The sequence below is a fragment of the Anguilla anguilla genome, chromosome 4 (genome assembly GCF_013347855.1).
Source record: "Anguilla anguilla isolate fAngAng1 chromosome 4, fAngAng1.pri, whole genome shotgun sequence".
Lineage (NCBI taxonomy): Eukaryota > Metazoa > Chordata > Actinopteri > Anguilliformes > Anguillidae > Anguilla > Anguilla anguilla.
In genome coordinates, this window is record NC_049204.1 from 43,994,172 (window position 1) to 44,009,318 (window position 15,147).

The window sequence follows — 15,147 nt, forward strand, 5'->3', positions numbered from 1 at the left end:
AATATAAATGATTCAGCTAAGAGGTGAAGGTATTCTACTAAGTTCTTTTGATTAGCAGTGGCTGACTCAATTCAACACAAGAGTAATATAAATACAGATAACCGTGTAAATATAATAAAGTTTATTCAACAAAGTACCGAAAAGGGCAAAGCACAATTCACTACGATGATTTAATAAACTATGTGAGTGCATGCGTGTGTAGGTGTTGTGTGTGCGCATGTGAGTATGGGAGTGAGGAGTGTTGGATGTTCTCCTACGTGGGGGGTTGTGTACCGCGGACACGTGTTCATGGAGAACAAAGGAACAAGATGGAGTATGAAAGGAGGGGTTTTTGAATCTAGACAAAGCTAGTGAACAAACAATGGCGCACGAAGCGTACCAAACAGATAAAGGATAACGGATATATGGATATGTATGTATCGTTTATAGAGATCAACATGCCGTGTTTTTACCGGTTGGAATGGGAAAGAGCGAAACAACGGCAGCCCCCGTTTTATTGAAGGCTGCACGTTTCGAATTTACAGTAGACCAATACTGTTACAGGAAAGCTGTAGTAGGGGGCGTGGATAAGTGAGTCACTCTAAGGTGGAAATGTGGGCTTTGTAGTTCTGTGTCTTTTATAGGCTATGGTACCTACACTGGCCTAAAGAACCGTGTTGCCAATAGATAAAATGTCTATAGGCTGCTTAACGGTACTCCCGGTTGTCATCCCCAGGCTCCCTAAATTGGCCTAATACTGTAATGTCCTCCCGGTACTGCGTGTGAATGCGTGTAAGACCTTCTTCAAGGCAGTACTAGGAAAAGTGTGGTAGTAGGCTCACACAGTTGGCAGCCTCCTGGCCACAGCATTTCCTCTCCCGGTCCGTAGGTATGTCCCTACAGTTACCACAAGTACACCATGGTACCCCTGGCACAGCAAAAGGTGGGGCACCATGCCTGCGCTGATGCATCATCAGGGCATCAAAAAGTAGCCCTGGCTACCTCTCAAGCAGTTGGGTGGTGAGCTCCCTGTGCTCCTCCAGGCTCATCTCTTGAAGAAGTCTCTGAAGAAATAAAACACAGATAAGGCTCTATAAGTTGCATGATATTATGTTGGCAATATGGTAATGGCACCGCGAATTAGGGTTTGTAGGCTGTCCAGCATTTCCCCAACATGTCTAAAACAATAACATGGGTTTAAAAAATGTCGCTGCATGATACTGTTACTATATAATATTTATATAATCATTCAGTAGCGTCACTGACGTTTCCCAGGCAATGACTCACATTACACTGCGAGAACACATCAAACTACAGACTACAGTAATATTGCTACATGTAAAGCACAGAGCTGTTATGAAAATACCACTTTGTGTTGTATTGGTATTGTTCATATCGTGCAGACCAGGTAGGAATATAATAAAATAATTTTATAAATACAAACCTCCGTTACTTCTCTTCGGTCCCGTTGGAGGGCTTTCACTCTCTACTCTTCTTCTCTAGAAACTCCCGCTCTGGTAGCTCTCCTCCCTCGCCTGGCCCTGACTGCTGCACCATCTCTGCCTCTCTGCCCTCTTCCTCTCCCTCCCCCTCTCCCTCTAACCTCCCTAACATTACCGAGTGGTCAATCCAGTCTTTGACTCTGCAAACGGAGAATAAAATATGTATCCTGCTAACGCTATCTCGCTATCAGACTAAACGCCTAGAATAAAATAGCTTTTTAGCATTACTTCGCTAATGTTTGTATTAAAATGCAAAGCAGCTAACGTTAGCAATAAAACGCTACCACAATGCGGAACAGATAACAATCATAATCGCTATCTTGCTTGTAAGCTATGACCTATAGTTTTACAGCCTAAATAACTAAATACAATTTATAAATCTATCAAGGAACCTCATCACTTGACTACTCGATGCTGTCGTAGACAATGACATCATTTTTGGAACTTACAGGCCACCGTAGCTTCTCCTACATCATTGGAAAGGGATGGGTGAAGGGAGGTGAGGGGGTTGCAATCTGCAACCTCACCGCTAGATGCCGCTAAATCCTACACACTGTACCTTTAAATATGTATTTGACCCAGGTCTGTTGGTATGCTAAATGTTATCTTTAGCTAGCAGGAGTCTCCCTTGCAGGCCGGGCCTTAATCAATTGCACACACCTTAAACACACTCCAGCATATGTATGCACACCCACACACACGCAGCTTCAACAGTAATCATGATTCATTTAGTGCTTTATGAGACATTTAGTGGGAGATTTCAACAGGTTTTCACAGAATTGATTATTAAAGTGAAATTTCTGGTTGATAAGTGCTTTGTCTGAAAGCCTGTTGTGGAGCTTTACACAAACCCTTCAGTATTGAACATATCAGTTATTTCAGGAGGAATCCACCTGACATCACGAAAGGAGACAGAGCTAATCTCTGGCTCTGTTTTTGTCTGCCTGTTTTTCAGATGGTTCACCAATCCCACCACTGTTAATGCCTTCTACAGCTCTTCCACCAATCAAATAAGTAAGATATGTACCTGGTGACTCACATAGTTGAAACTGCTGCTCAATGCCATTTCATAGCTGCTGAAAAAACATACATTGCATTACAGGAATTTTGCAGATGCTCTCATCCAGAGCAACTTACACAGCTTTTTATATAATATTTACATTGCATCCATTTATACAGCTGGATATATACTGAAGCAAAGCAGGTTAAGTACCTTCCTCAAGGGTGCAACGACAGTGTCCTACCTGGGAATTGATCCTGTGACCTTACCCATTATACTACACTACCGCCCCACACTTTGGTGGGTTAATATTTTAATCAATAGTTGACTTTAAGGGGAGTGTCATGTGTAATACAGGGTAGAGTGGTGACATATGTGATGTAGTACAGAGCAGTATATATCACCAGAACTGTGCATGGCTTATTATGGGACAAAATGAGTTATATAACAAGGCAGTGATGGATGTAATACAGGGCTATGTGATATACAGTAGCACAAATAAGTAATGTGAGAAGTAGGGGTGTGCAATTACAACCCTATGTCTGTTAAATCTAGAAAATTACCAGAATGGAGGGGAACATAGAAATTGTTGGTCTAGCACTGTTATTTATTAAATGCAATTGTAATTTTGTAGATAAATGCATTTAAATGTGCAATAAATGGTCATTGTTGGTCAGCTTAAATAATTCATAATAAAGCATATCTTAAGACAATTAATTATCTATGCATTTCCAGTTTATTCAGATTCATATACACCCCTTGTATGTAGTACGTGGCAGTGATAGGTATGTCTGAATTCTCTGGGTTTACATTAGGTCAGAAGTTAATATGTAATATGTAGTGTCTGCTTTCATTGTAATTATTCCAATAGAGAAAGTGGCTAATACTCAGTACTATGCAGGTACAGTATACTGTATAGGTATGCTCTACCATCCCCCCAAAAAGCTGTATCCCCCCCAATAAGGGATAACATGAGGTGGTACACACATTACAAACAGTACTGCATAATCATGTGGTATATTTTTAAACCAGCAGAGGGAATAAAGAGGAATAGAGCACTTTAGAGGAACATTTATCCTTTATAACATTGGTTTGCATCAGCTCTTAATCAATTAATTAGTCCAATCATTTGTGACATGAAAATTAAAAGTTTTTGATAAAACTTTAACTCATGAATGACAGCTGAGCACTGTTCTTGTGTCCCAATATGATTCTTTTAACTCTGGTCTATTGTACAGGTTGGTTGATATTGGTGTGTACAGATAAGGGAGCCAGGATAATTAGAGGAAATACAACTTACCTGGGAATGCACCTCCAAGGATGGAATTGCCCACTAATATATTATAGAGATGAACAGTTTTATTAAACAATGCCATATTTAAATGTATATTTCAATTCCTGAGAGCAACAATGAAGAGGATGTAAATGAAAGAATGTAAAAGAAATGAAATGATAAAAATATGTTGTCTGATGACTATGAGTTATTGCACCTGTGAAAAAAGGAAAATAAATAGACATTGTATTGCTGATTTTTCACAGGGTTTCCTGCTGGTGAACTTCAAAAGCCATTTTTCTGGGGACTAACCTACCCACGGTGAGTGTATGTCAGTTTATGTGTGTGTGTCTCAAGTTTATAATTGTATATGAGAGGTCATTTAGGCCATAAATCATAATTCCATTCACACACACCGTCATACTTTCTCACACACACCATTACTTTGTAGAATACATCTTGCAATGCACCTGGACACATTATCAGTGATGTTACCTGGAGTCATCGAGTGTTTCGGGTCTTTCAACAATCAGACACCCTCACCCAGGCGACCCAGCCAGGGTTGATCAAGTCCCAACTTGTGTCCAGGTAGCATTACCTAACCCACGGATCACCTCTCCTGATCCACAGCCATCTTGAAGCAACTTCGGCCGCCTCAGTGTCTAACTTGATGGCCCTTCGCTTGCTGGCCCCTGTGATGCCTAGAATATTATAGGCCCTGCAGAGGGACTGGCCAGCAAACCCTCTGCATCCCACCATGATGGGCTCGCACCTCGCACACCACCCATTGTTGCAGTAATGCTCCACCAACTCAGCATACTTCTCCCTCTTCCTCTCGTTGGCCTCCTCAATGTGGTCCTCCCATGGAACGGTGAGTTCCAAGAGAACAACCTGCTTGGAGGCCGCAGAGAGTAGCACCATGCCTGCCCTCAGCTTTGTCACAGCAACATTCTCTGGGAACTTGAGCTGCTTCCCCAGGTTAACCATCAGCTCCCAGTCTTGTGCTGTTGCAAGCAGGCCAGCAAAGGTGGTCCAGGCAGCTGGTGTTGGATTCTCCCCAGCCCTGACAAAAGCAACGGTCTTCTTCACTGGGTGGAGGTGCTTACACTGGCTGATCCTGCTGCAGATGGTGTCTGTGATGGTCTTCAGGATCTGGTCATGGCGTCACCAGTAGCACCCCTTGCCCAGGGCTTTCGAACAGCAGCTGAAGATGTGCTCCTGGGTTCCTCTTTTGAGGCACAGTGGACATGCTGGTGACTCCACCTTTCCCCAGCAGAACAGGTTAGACAGGCAAGGTAAAACATCATAGACAGCCTGGATGAAGAACTTGATACGCTAGGACACTGCTTTCCTAAGCTCGGCCATGAACCCTTGTGCTCCACTGCTTGCTCCTATCTTACTTCTTACTTCCCCCTGGACCAGTGCCTTTTCCTAGTGTGGTGTTGTGCTGCTACCAAGGCCAGCCCTTCCTCAAGTCATCGTGCCCACCAGCGTGTTGTGTCTTAGCCGAGACTCAGCAACCTCCACAGCCTCTGCAGCTATCCATTTCCATCCTGTCCTGACCTCAATGCTGGCCTGGGAGACCTTTGGGTCAGAAGACTCCCGGTACTGCAACACCTCCCTTGTTCGGCTCACCATGAACTCTTCATTCAGGCTGCTGATGGGGAGCTTCAGCTTGGTGTTCTGACCGTACAGGGCGATGTTGCTCAGGCTTCAAGGTAGTCCCAGCCACTTCTGTAGGAACCTGCTGATCCTCCTCTCAAAGCCCTCGACTGTGGAGATTGGGACCTTGTAGACTAAGAGTGGCCGGAGAATGCGTGGACACCCCAGTACCTTTGGGATCCCTCCTTTTTGTATTGAGGTATCAATCTAGGAGTTCCTCAGGAGGTAGCCAGTCAGGCACCTGGCAACAATGCTGAAGAATATCTTGCCTTCAACACTGAGTAGCGAGATGGTTCTGAAATGATCAATGTTCTTTGACTTCTCCTCCTTCGGAATCCACATCCCTTCTGCCCGCCTCCGCTGATGAGCATCCTTGCCCCTCCTCCAGATCACCTTTAGGATCCTCCAGGACCTGCGGAGTAGCTTTGGGCAGTTCTTATACACTTTGGAGGGTACCCCACTCTGTCCTGGGGTTGAGCTTGTTCTTGCCCTTCTGACCATCTCCCTCCAGCTGGGCTCCTTCCTGTCAAAGTCCAGGGTTGGTGCAGGTGAGTTTATCAAGGACTTACAGTGGCCCAGATCTTGTCCTCTATTTGTATCACTGAGGCTGTCTTCGAGGTGGCTGTCAATCTCAGCTTTGGAACAGGTGAGGTGGCCGCTGCGCTTCTGCACCAGCAGCTGTTTTGTAAACTTGAAAGGGTTATAAAGGCAGCCCGCTTCCTGGCCCTCTCCTTCCTCTGCCTTTGATACCACTCAGCCTGCCTCAAGGTCATGAGCTTCTTTCAGAGGATGCTGCGCAGCTCTGCAAGAGCTCCCCACTCCTCCTTGCTCGCCACCTCAGGCGCTTCAGCTCCTGTCTGAGCTGTTGGATCTTGGTGGCTCTGTTGTTCATGGAGTATGGGGGCTTTGCTGCTTTCTTCTCCTCCAACCCAAATCTCTCTGCTTATAGGCTGACGATGATGGTGGTCATGGTCCGGAGTCTTCGGTCAGCTTTCCCCTTGGCAGTTGCTTCCAAGATGGTGTCTGCGTCTTTGTCGAACTGGAGCCGCTCCTTCTCCTTGCAAGATTAGGGCCACTTGACCCGACAATGCTCTGATGGGCGGTGTGGGGCTGTAGGGGACATGCCGCTACTTCTCATAGTGGGGTACCAACATGTAGAAGATATACATCAATATCCTCACAGGTGGTCCCAGCATTTTATAATCAGTCTCACTGATTAAATATACAAACTATAAATTGGCGACTTAAATTAATAATTAAATTAATTATTATTAAAATGACACATTAATAGTCAATCTTAACTAAATCACAATATCATATTCAGCTAATACCAAACTAATATAAATGATTCAGCTAAGAGGTGAAGGTATTCTACTAAGTTCTTTTGATTAGCAGCGGCTGATTCAATTCAACACAAGAGTAATATCAATACAGACAACAGTGTAAATATAATAATGTTTATTAAACACAAAGTACCGAAAAGAGCGAAGCACAATTCTCTACAATGATGTAAAATTAACTATGTGAGTGCACGTGTGTGTGGGTGTTGTGTGTGTGTGTGTGCGTGCGAATGAGTATGTGTGTGAGGAGTGTTGGATGTTCTCCTATGTGGGGCTTGTGTACCACGGACACGTTCACAGAGAACAAAGGAACAAAATGGATTATGAATGGAGGGGTTTTTAAAACTAGACAAAGCTAGTGAAAAAAACAATGGTGCATGGAGTGTGCCAAACAGATAAGGATATTCGCTATATGGCTATTATATATATATACTGAGTGGTATATGAAAACTAATGCAGTGCGCTGGATGGCTTAGTGCCAACCGAACATACAGAACATTTACATTAACCATTAAACACAATAACCGTTAGCATCGTCATGTATATTTAGTTGCAAATATTACTATATTCAGTCCGTTACTAATTACAACTATACCCAGAGTTACAGCCTTACTTGAGTCTATGGTTCTGTTTTTGGAAATGATTCCTGGTTTCCAGTGCAAAGTTTGTGGGAGTTGTGGTGGAAAAGGGGAAGCCATTCGCCCTTCACGGGCACTGTGGGGTGACTCCGGGCCTGGCTCCTCCTGTGTCTCACCAGGAGTAGTTCCTGAGCACCATTATACTCTCTCACATACAGCATCATTCTCTCTCACACACACAGTCATGCTCTCTCACACACACACACACACCATTATAATCTTTCACACAAACCATCATACTCTCTTACACACACCATTATACTCTCTCACATACAGTTGAGGCACAAAGCTCTGACCTAAATCCCATAGAAAATGTGTGGTCTGAACTGAAAAAGCATGTCTGAGCAAGGAGGCCCACAACCCTGACTGAGTTACTCCAGTTCTGTCAGGAGGAATGGGCAAAAATTCAGACAAAGGATTGTGAGAAGCTTGTGGAAGGCTACCCCTAGTGTTTGATTCAAGTTAAGCAATTAAAAGGCAATGCCACCAAATACTAACATACTGTATGTAAACTTTCGACTGGAATTCTGATACAGTGAATTAAAGTTGAAATAAATCAGTCTCTTAGCTATTATTTTGAAATGACCTCTTATGGAAATAAAGTAGATATCCTAATTGACTTAACAAATGAAGTGTATGGTTACATGGAATGTGTAAAGTTGTGAAAAATTGAGTTTGAATGTCTTTAGCTTAGGTGTATGTAAACTTTTGGCCTCAGCTGTATGTTTGGTTTGGCGGTGAATGGATCTGCTTCAGGTATTAGTGCTCGCACCAGCGTGCACTACCTTATCTAACAGGGAGAACTGCAGATCATTCAATTGCCAAAGATTAACACTGTGTACAGGAGAGCACTTGCTATTTCCTGAATGATCAGGAAGACCAAGCCGATATCCCTCCAGCAGAAACGAAAAAGAAACTGCGATCCTGGATCATACTCTGGGTATTGCACCTAGTGTAGCGTTCAAAAGGAGATGCAGGAGATGAGTTCCACCATGATTTTGAGTGTGGCCTTAGGAACTTAAAGGAGCTGCCATAGTAGCTGCATCGATCCTGAAGGAATGGGCAATTGTAGCAGCTATAAGGCAGCCCTCCATCTTGGCAGAGAAGACTTTTAGAGCACAGCCAGACCTGGACAACATTGCTGACATCAGGCTCATGAGCACCTGCATAGTGGAGTGAAATCAAACCTGCAATAATGACTTTGATAGAAAGAACTGAGTGTAATGAGACTGAAAGCATTTAAATACCCTGATGAAATTAAAACCTAGTTAACTGTAAATCATTCTGTTGTATGGACCCCCAAATCCGCTAGAGGGAGCCACCTCAGTGTGAAATTCAAAGGAAGTTTTTGTCTAGGTCAAAGAAATGAAACCATAGACTATCGAAAAATATGGACAAAGTCACTGTGACATCACCTGTTGACTCTCCATGGGCTTAGTGAGGGTTTGAAGCCTGGGAAGTGGTTTGTGGGCAGTGGCATGTTGTACAAATTGGAGCCAGAGGCTGCACAGTTGGGACTTGAGATACAGGGACTCGGTAGTGATGCTAACTTTCCCTGATTCGTCCACAAAATATTACCAAACTTTGAAAATATCATTGGTGTATGTGTCAGTATATGTCACAGGAAAGTATGAAATACAAATAATTTATAATGCTAATAGAACATTCTGCAACTGAGATGTATTATACCATTGTAAACAAGAACTACAATGTATGTTTGAACAGTTCCGTGCATCCAGTGCTTTGGGTGTTAAAATGTATGAATAAAATGTGTTGTTGTTGTTGTTGTTGTTTCGGGCAGGGGGCAGGAACAGGGTAGATCCGGGTGTCATCTGCCCAGATGACGGAAACTGGTTCTTTGCATGTGGAATGTTTCCTCACTGGTGGGGAAGGAGCCAGAGCTGGTGTGTGCGAGGTTGAGAAGTTGATAGTTGGGCTCACCTCTACACACACAGTGTTAGCTCTGGAACCAAAGTCCAGGGGCCTCATTTATAAAACGGACTTGCGATCAATTTTGATCTTAAGTATGATTTACGCAGAAAACCACGTATAAGTAGTTATTTATAAAACCTTACTTTGAGTTGGAAATTATTTTATCTCTACGCAAAGTCTAGACTTGATGTAAGTTATTTTCCTCCTGTTATGTCGGGGTATTCCAAGCCTGTGGTGAACTACATTAGTTTTATGAACAATTTGATAGGAATTATCAATTAAAGGTGTGAGGAATTATGTGTTTGTCAGTGCATTATTTAGTCCACCGAATAATATGTGTTGCCTGTCTTCAATCTCCTCTACCATCGCCATGATCTCTTCTTCCAAAAAGTTTGCTTTTCTCTTTTGGTGTATGGTTATTCCTGACTAAACCCATATTTGTGCTAGCATTATATAAGGGGAAATCGCTGATTGTAAGGCACATTCAGGTGTGTTAATTAAGTTAATTTGAGATTTATAGATCACAGGTGTGTGAGTTACAAATGGGCTTCTTAGAACCTGCGTAAGCAAGGTTTTTTATGTTCAGTATCTTTTATGAATCGAACGTAAGCACGCCGTCGGAAATGATCTTAAGACTAAGTTCAAGTATAAATCTAAGAACATTTTTATAAATGAGGCCCCTGGATTAGGGGTGGTCTGTCTCCTACTTGGGAGTTGTTCAGGGTGAGAGACGCTGGGCAATACTGACAATATTGTTTCATGTAACTTGTCACAATTTTGATATCAATACTTTTAATGACAGGCCTAGATTTGAATTAATGAATTATAGACAGTGCTTGTATGTGTAAGTAACTTGGAATATTTTTAAATGGAAGCGTTTTTAATGGGCTATTGTACACGACTGCTGAAAGCAGAACTGTGTAAAGTGTGGGTGTATTTTATTTGTATTCCAGAAATATAAATTAGTTTCCCGCAAAGATGCATATACAGATGAAAAAGCAATAGTTTAAATGTTTTATTTTAAAACATGTAAACTATTGCTTTTGCATCTGTATATGTATCTTTGCAGGAAGGCAGTGTAATGAGTTAAAGGTTTTCATGAGTTCGAGGGGGGATTGAACCTAGCCTGTCAGTCATCCAAAAGCATCACAGGCAGATGCACTCCCCAGTGAGCTACTAGTGGAAGAAACATAGGGACAGCAAAATTTAGCTTTTTTTTAAACGAGTGCACTTCTATATATGTCATTTTTCCTGTGCATCTGATGTTTTTATTGGCTGATGCACCTTAAATGTCCAATGGGTAGACATATTATTTGTGGGCTTGGAGCATTTGTGATGATGATATCAGGCAGGAAAAAGAAGAAGGAGAAAATGCAAAATCCCCTTAGTTTGGGGCTTTATTGTGTGGACAGTTTTTTGTGAATTCTGCCTGTTAAAATGGGGTCAGAAGGTACAGAAATTAATGTTTTTAAGGGCTGAGAGTCTGTGGTCATTGTGGTTATTTCTTTAGTGAACCCTGAAAAGTGCCAAACTCTCGGTGCTGTATAGGAATGGGGCATGCCGCCCCACCAAGGCGTAACTTGGCAAACATGTCTGGATAGGTTTGTAATATTCAATATGTTTTTAATAAGCCTAAATATTTCTATTTTGTTTGTAAATGTAATGAGTAAATGTACTTTTAAATTGTCACCTGTCTGTAAATAAATGCACTATTCTAACTATACCATTTGGTTATAATGGATGTTGGAGCATAGCTGCAGGGATTTGCTTTCGGTCAGCCAGAAGAGCATTAGTGCGGTTGGACACTGATTGGGCGATTAGGCCTGGTTCGCAGTTGGCTTTCCAATTGATCCTAAAGGTGTTGGATGGGGTTGTGTTCAGAGCTCTGTGCAGGTCAATCAAGTTCTTCCACACCGATCTGGGCAAAACAATTTCTATATGAATCTCGCTGTGTGCCCAGGGGCACTGTCAAACTGAAACAGGAAAGGGCCTTCCCCAAACTGTTGCCACAAACAGTTTGTTTAGAAGCATTAAGATGTGTCTTCAGTGGAACTAAGGGGCCGAGCCCAAACCATGAAAATCATCTCCAGACCAATGGACATCCAGATACTATAGTGTATGTAGGTCATATAGTGTATATAGCTATGTTGCAGTCTAAACAAAGACTACAGCAGTTTTTTTGTAATTCTCATGTGTGTGTTCAGGTCCCTAAGTTATGGAGCCATTGGGGTCATTGTTGGACATGAGCTTACCCACGGCTTTGACAGCAATGGTAAGTTATGGAAACTTTATATTACACCATAAAATTGAGTGAAGGAACAATATGTTTCAGTGCATCTCTTGGTGTGCATGGTTGTGTGCCTGTGTGTGCATGAAGGACGAAAGTATGACAAGAATGGGAACATGGACCAGTGGTGGAGCAACACCTCGATATCCCGCTTTAATGACAAGACCCAGTGCATGATCAACCAATACAATGACTACCACTGGAAAGAAGCAGGACTTAACGTATGTACCACACCCACCTAGCCCTTCCACATAGTACAACCTCTGAAGTGCTTTGCAGAGGTTACTTGGAAAATATGTGCTTTATCAAATTTATTTTGATTAGTGATGAAAGGATTAGCATATTAATCAGTGTTGAATCGACTAATGCTTTAGTCAGACAAAATTTGTTAAAGATGTTAATCAGGCTAAAAAAATTCAAATGAATATTAAATGCATGAGGTTTTCAGAGAATAATAAATGTAACAAAGACCCTTTTTAATAAAATTTTTAAAAAAGTATTAAATAAGGCAGAAACATTTGCTCATCAGCAGCCCATTTGAACAACAGCAGTATGCAATGTAGACCTGTTGGTTTTGAGGCGCTCTCTCTGTCACTCTCCTTCTGTGTATGTGTTTGTAGGTGAGAGGAAAGAGGACTCTGGCAGAGAACATTGCCGATAATGGAGGGATGAGAGAGGCTTTCAGGGTACGCTGTCATATGAAGAGTCATATACTTCACTACGGTCTTAAATATCACACAACTAAAATCAGAGCTGCTTGTCAATTACATTTTCATTTCAGGCAACTCACAAAATGTATTGAAATGAAATTCATGAATTGTAGGCTACCTACACTGAGTACTCTCAGACGGGGCGACATAGCTCAGGAGGTAAGAGCGGTTGTCTGGCAGTCGGAGGGTTGCCGGTTCAATCCCCCGCCCTGAGCATGTTGAAGTGTCCCTAAGCAAGACACCTAACCCCTAATTGCTCTGGTGAATGCGAGGCATCAATTGTAAAGCACTTTGGATAAAAGCGCTATATAAATGCAGTCCATTTACCATTTTCAATTCATGAACTGAATTTTAATTTTGTGAATTGACCCTGATTCAGCGTGGGTGGAGCTGCCCAAAGGAAATGCTAGCTGACCGCCCTTGGGGTCTGTGCTTATTCTAATAGGATGTCTTACAGTCTACTATTTGTCTGTGTGATTTTGTGCATAGGACTGAGTGTGTGCCTGTATGTGTGTGTTTGTCCATTTTAGTGTATGCCTATGGGTATGTTCATACATATTAGTGGGTATATACGTTTATGTGCATGTGCAAATATACAGCGTCTTCAGAAAGTATTCAGACCCCTTCACTTTTTCCACATTTTGTTGTGTTACAGCCTTATTCTAAAATGGATTAAATTCATTTTTATTCTCATCAATCTACACACAATACCTCATAGTGACAAAGCGAAAACAGGTTTTTAGAAATTTTTGCAAATGTATTAAAAATAAAAAATGTAAATATCATATTTACATAAGTATTCAGACCCTTTGCTATGACACTCAAAATTGAGCTCAGGTGCTTGTTTCTATTTCTATTGATCATACGAGAGATTTTTCTACAACTTGATTAGAGTCCACCAGTGGTAAATTCAATTGATTGATTGGGCATAATTTGGAAAGGCACACACCTGTCTATATAAGGTCCCGTCTATATAAGGTAGTCAACCTATATAAGGTTGACAGTGCATGTCAGAGCAATGACGTCAAATTTGTCCATAGACCTCGAGACAGGATTGTGTCGAGGTACAGATCTGGGGAAGGGTACAAAAAAATTTCTGCAGCATTGAAGGTCCAGAAGAACACAGTGGCCTCCATCATTCTTAAATGGAAGAAGTTTGGAACCACCAGGACTCTTCTTAGAGCTGGCCGCCCGGCCAAACTGAGCAATCGGGGGAGAAGGGCCTTGGTCAGGAATGTGACTAAGTACCCAATAGCCACTCTGACAGAGCTCCAGAGTTCCTCTGGAGATGGGAGAACCTTCCAGAAGGATAACCATCTCTGCAGCAGTCCACCAATCACGCCTTTATGGTAGAGTGGCCAGACGGAAGCCACTCCTCAGGCACAAGACAATGCTGGAGTGGCTTCGGGACAAGTCTATGAATGTTCTAGAGTGGCCCAGCCAGAGCCCGGACTTGAACCTGATAAAACATATCTGGAGAGACCTGAAATAACTGTGCAGCAACGCTTCCCATCCCACCTGACAGAGCTTGAGAGGATCTGCAGGGAAGAATGGGAGAAATACCCCAAATACAGGTGTGCCAAACTTGTAGCGTCATACCCAAGAAGATTCAAGGCTGTAATCGCTGCCAAAGGTGCCTCAACAACGTACTGAGTAAAGGGTGTGAATACTTATGTAAATAGGATATTTCCGTTTTTTATTTTTTCAAAATTTGCAAAAATTTCTAAAAAAGAAACTGTTTTCTCTTTGTCATTGTGGGGTATTGTGTGTAGATTGATGAGAATAAAAATTAATTTAATCAATTTTAGAATAACGTAACAAAATGGGAAGGGGTCTCAATACTTTCCAAAGGCACTGTATGTGCGCTATCTTCACATTGTTGTGTGTTGCTTCTTAGGCCTACAGGAAATGGGTGGAGACAGAGAGAACAGGGAGGGAAGAGCCTCTGTTGCCGGGCGTGGGCCTGTCCAACAACCAGCTCTTCTTCCTGAGCTACGCACATGTAAGGGAGTAGAGATGGACACAGTGCTCACATAAGATATAGGCTGGCCCACCCGTCTCAGATCACCAGCTTTTGTTTGTGTGTTTCAGGTGCGCTGTAACTCCTACAGGCCTGCAGCTGCCAGAGAGCAGATCCAGAGTGGGGCACATAGCCCCCCCAAATACAGGTGAGCCTCTCACCTTACAGCAAGTGCTACAATAATGCACTTTAATATCATAGTCCATAGTTATTGTTCATTTAATTACTATAAGAATAAATATATTACAGGAAAAGGTCAAGAATAACAGTATTGTTTATGTAGTGGGTGTTGCTTGGCTAGCTTGCTAGTATGTGCAATGATGTGCAATTAAGCCAGGGCCTTGTAGCAGGTTATGGTGATAATGCTCTCTGGTGATGCAATGCTCAGCTTCAAAATAATGATGTTGCTAGGGGAGACTTTGCATTTAGCTGACTGGTAACACTTTCGTCTTTGGAGCCTTTGGGCAAGTGAAAAGCACACGTTCAAATCTCTCCTCAGGCAAGTGCTTCTCACTTGTTACATTGGTGCCTACTGACCCGGACCAGGGGTTTGTTTCACAAACGTTGCGACGTGGGAACTGAGATCTGCGAGATGCAATATATTTTGCCTGCTATTTTTGGAGCGTTTCACGTCAAAATGGCTATTGAAAGCCACGAACGCATGTTGCAAGCGCGTTCATGTATGCAATCAGTAAATCGGCTATCATTCTCATATGCCTGCCTCATTTTAGTTTTGTATTGTGATTTTACTTTTGTGCATAGCATTGCAGTGCTCCTCAGCTCTACTTGGGCTGGCCACAGGTG

General features: G+C 42.4%; 1 protein-coding gene across 2 annotated transcripts in view; it reads left to right on the plus strand.

Annotated features, from left to right (window-relative positions):
• The window catches only part of phex (phosphate regulating endopeptidase homolog, X-linked), a 103,277-nt gene that overhangs the window by 82,580 nt on the left and 5,550 nt on the right, over positions 1-15,147 (plus strand). For both annotated transcript variants that reach the window (XM_035414430.1, XM_035414431.1), the window contains exons 15-21: positions 2,437-2,495; positions 4,021-4,075; positions 11,531-11,598; positions 11,704-11,834; positions 12,234-12,299; positions 14,221-14,325; positions 14,415-14,491. In XM_035414430.1, the coding sequence (XP_035270321.1) occupies positions 2,437-2,495; positions 4,021-4,075; positions 11,531-11,598; positions 11,704-11,834; positions 12,234-12,299; positions 14,221-14,325; positions 14,415-14,491 (561 nt within the window). The remainder of the gene's footprint in view (positions 1-2,436; positions 2,496-4,020; positions 4,076-11,530; positions 11,599-11,703; positions 11,835-12,233; positions 12,300-14,220; positions 14,326-14,414; positions 14,492-15,147) is intronic.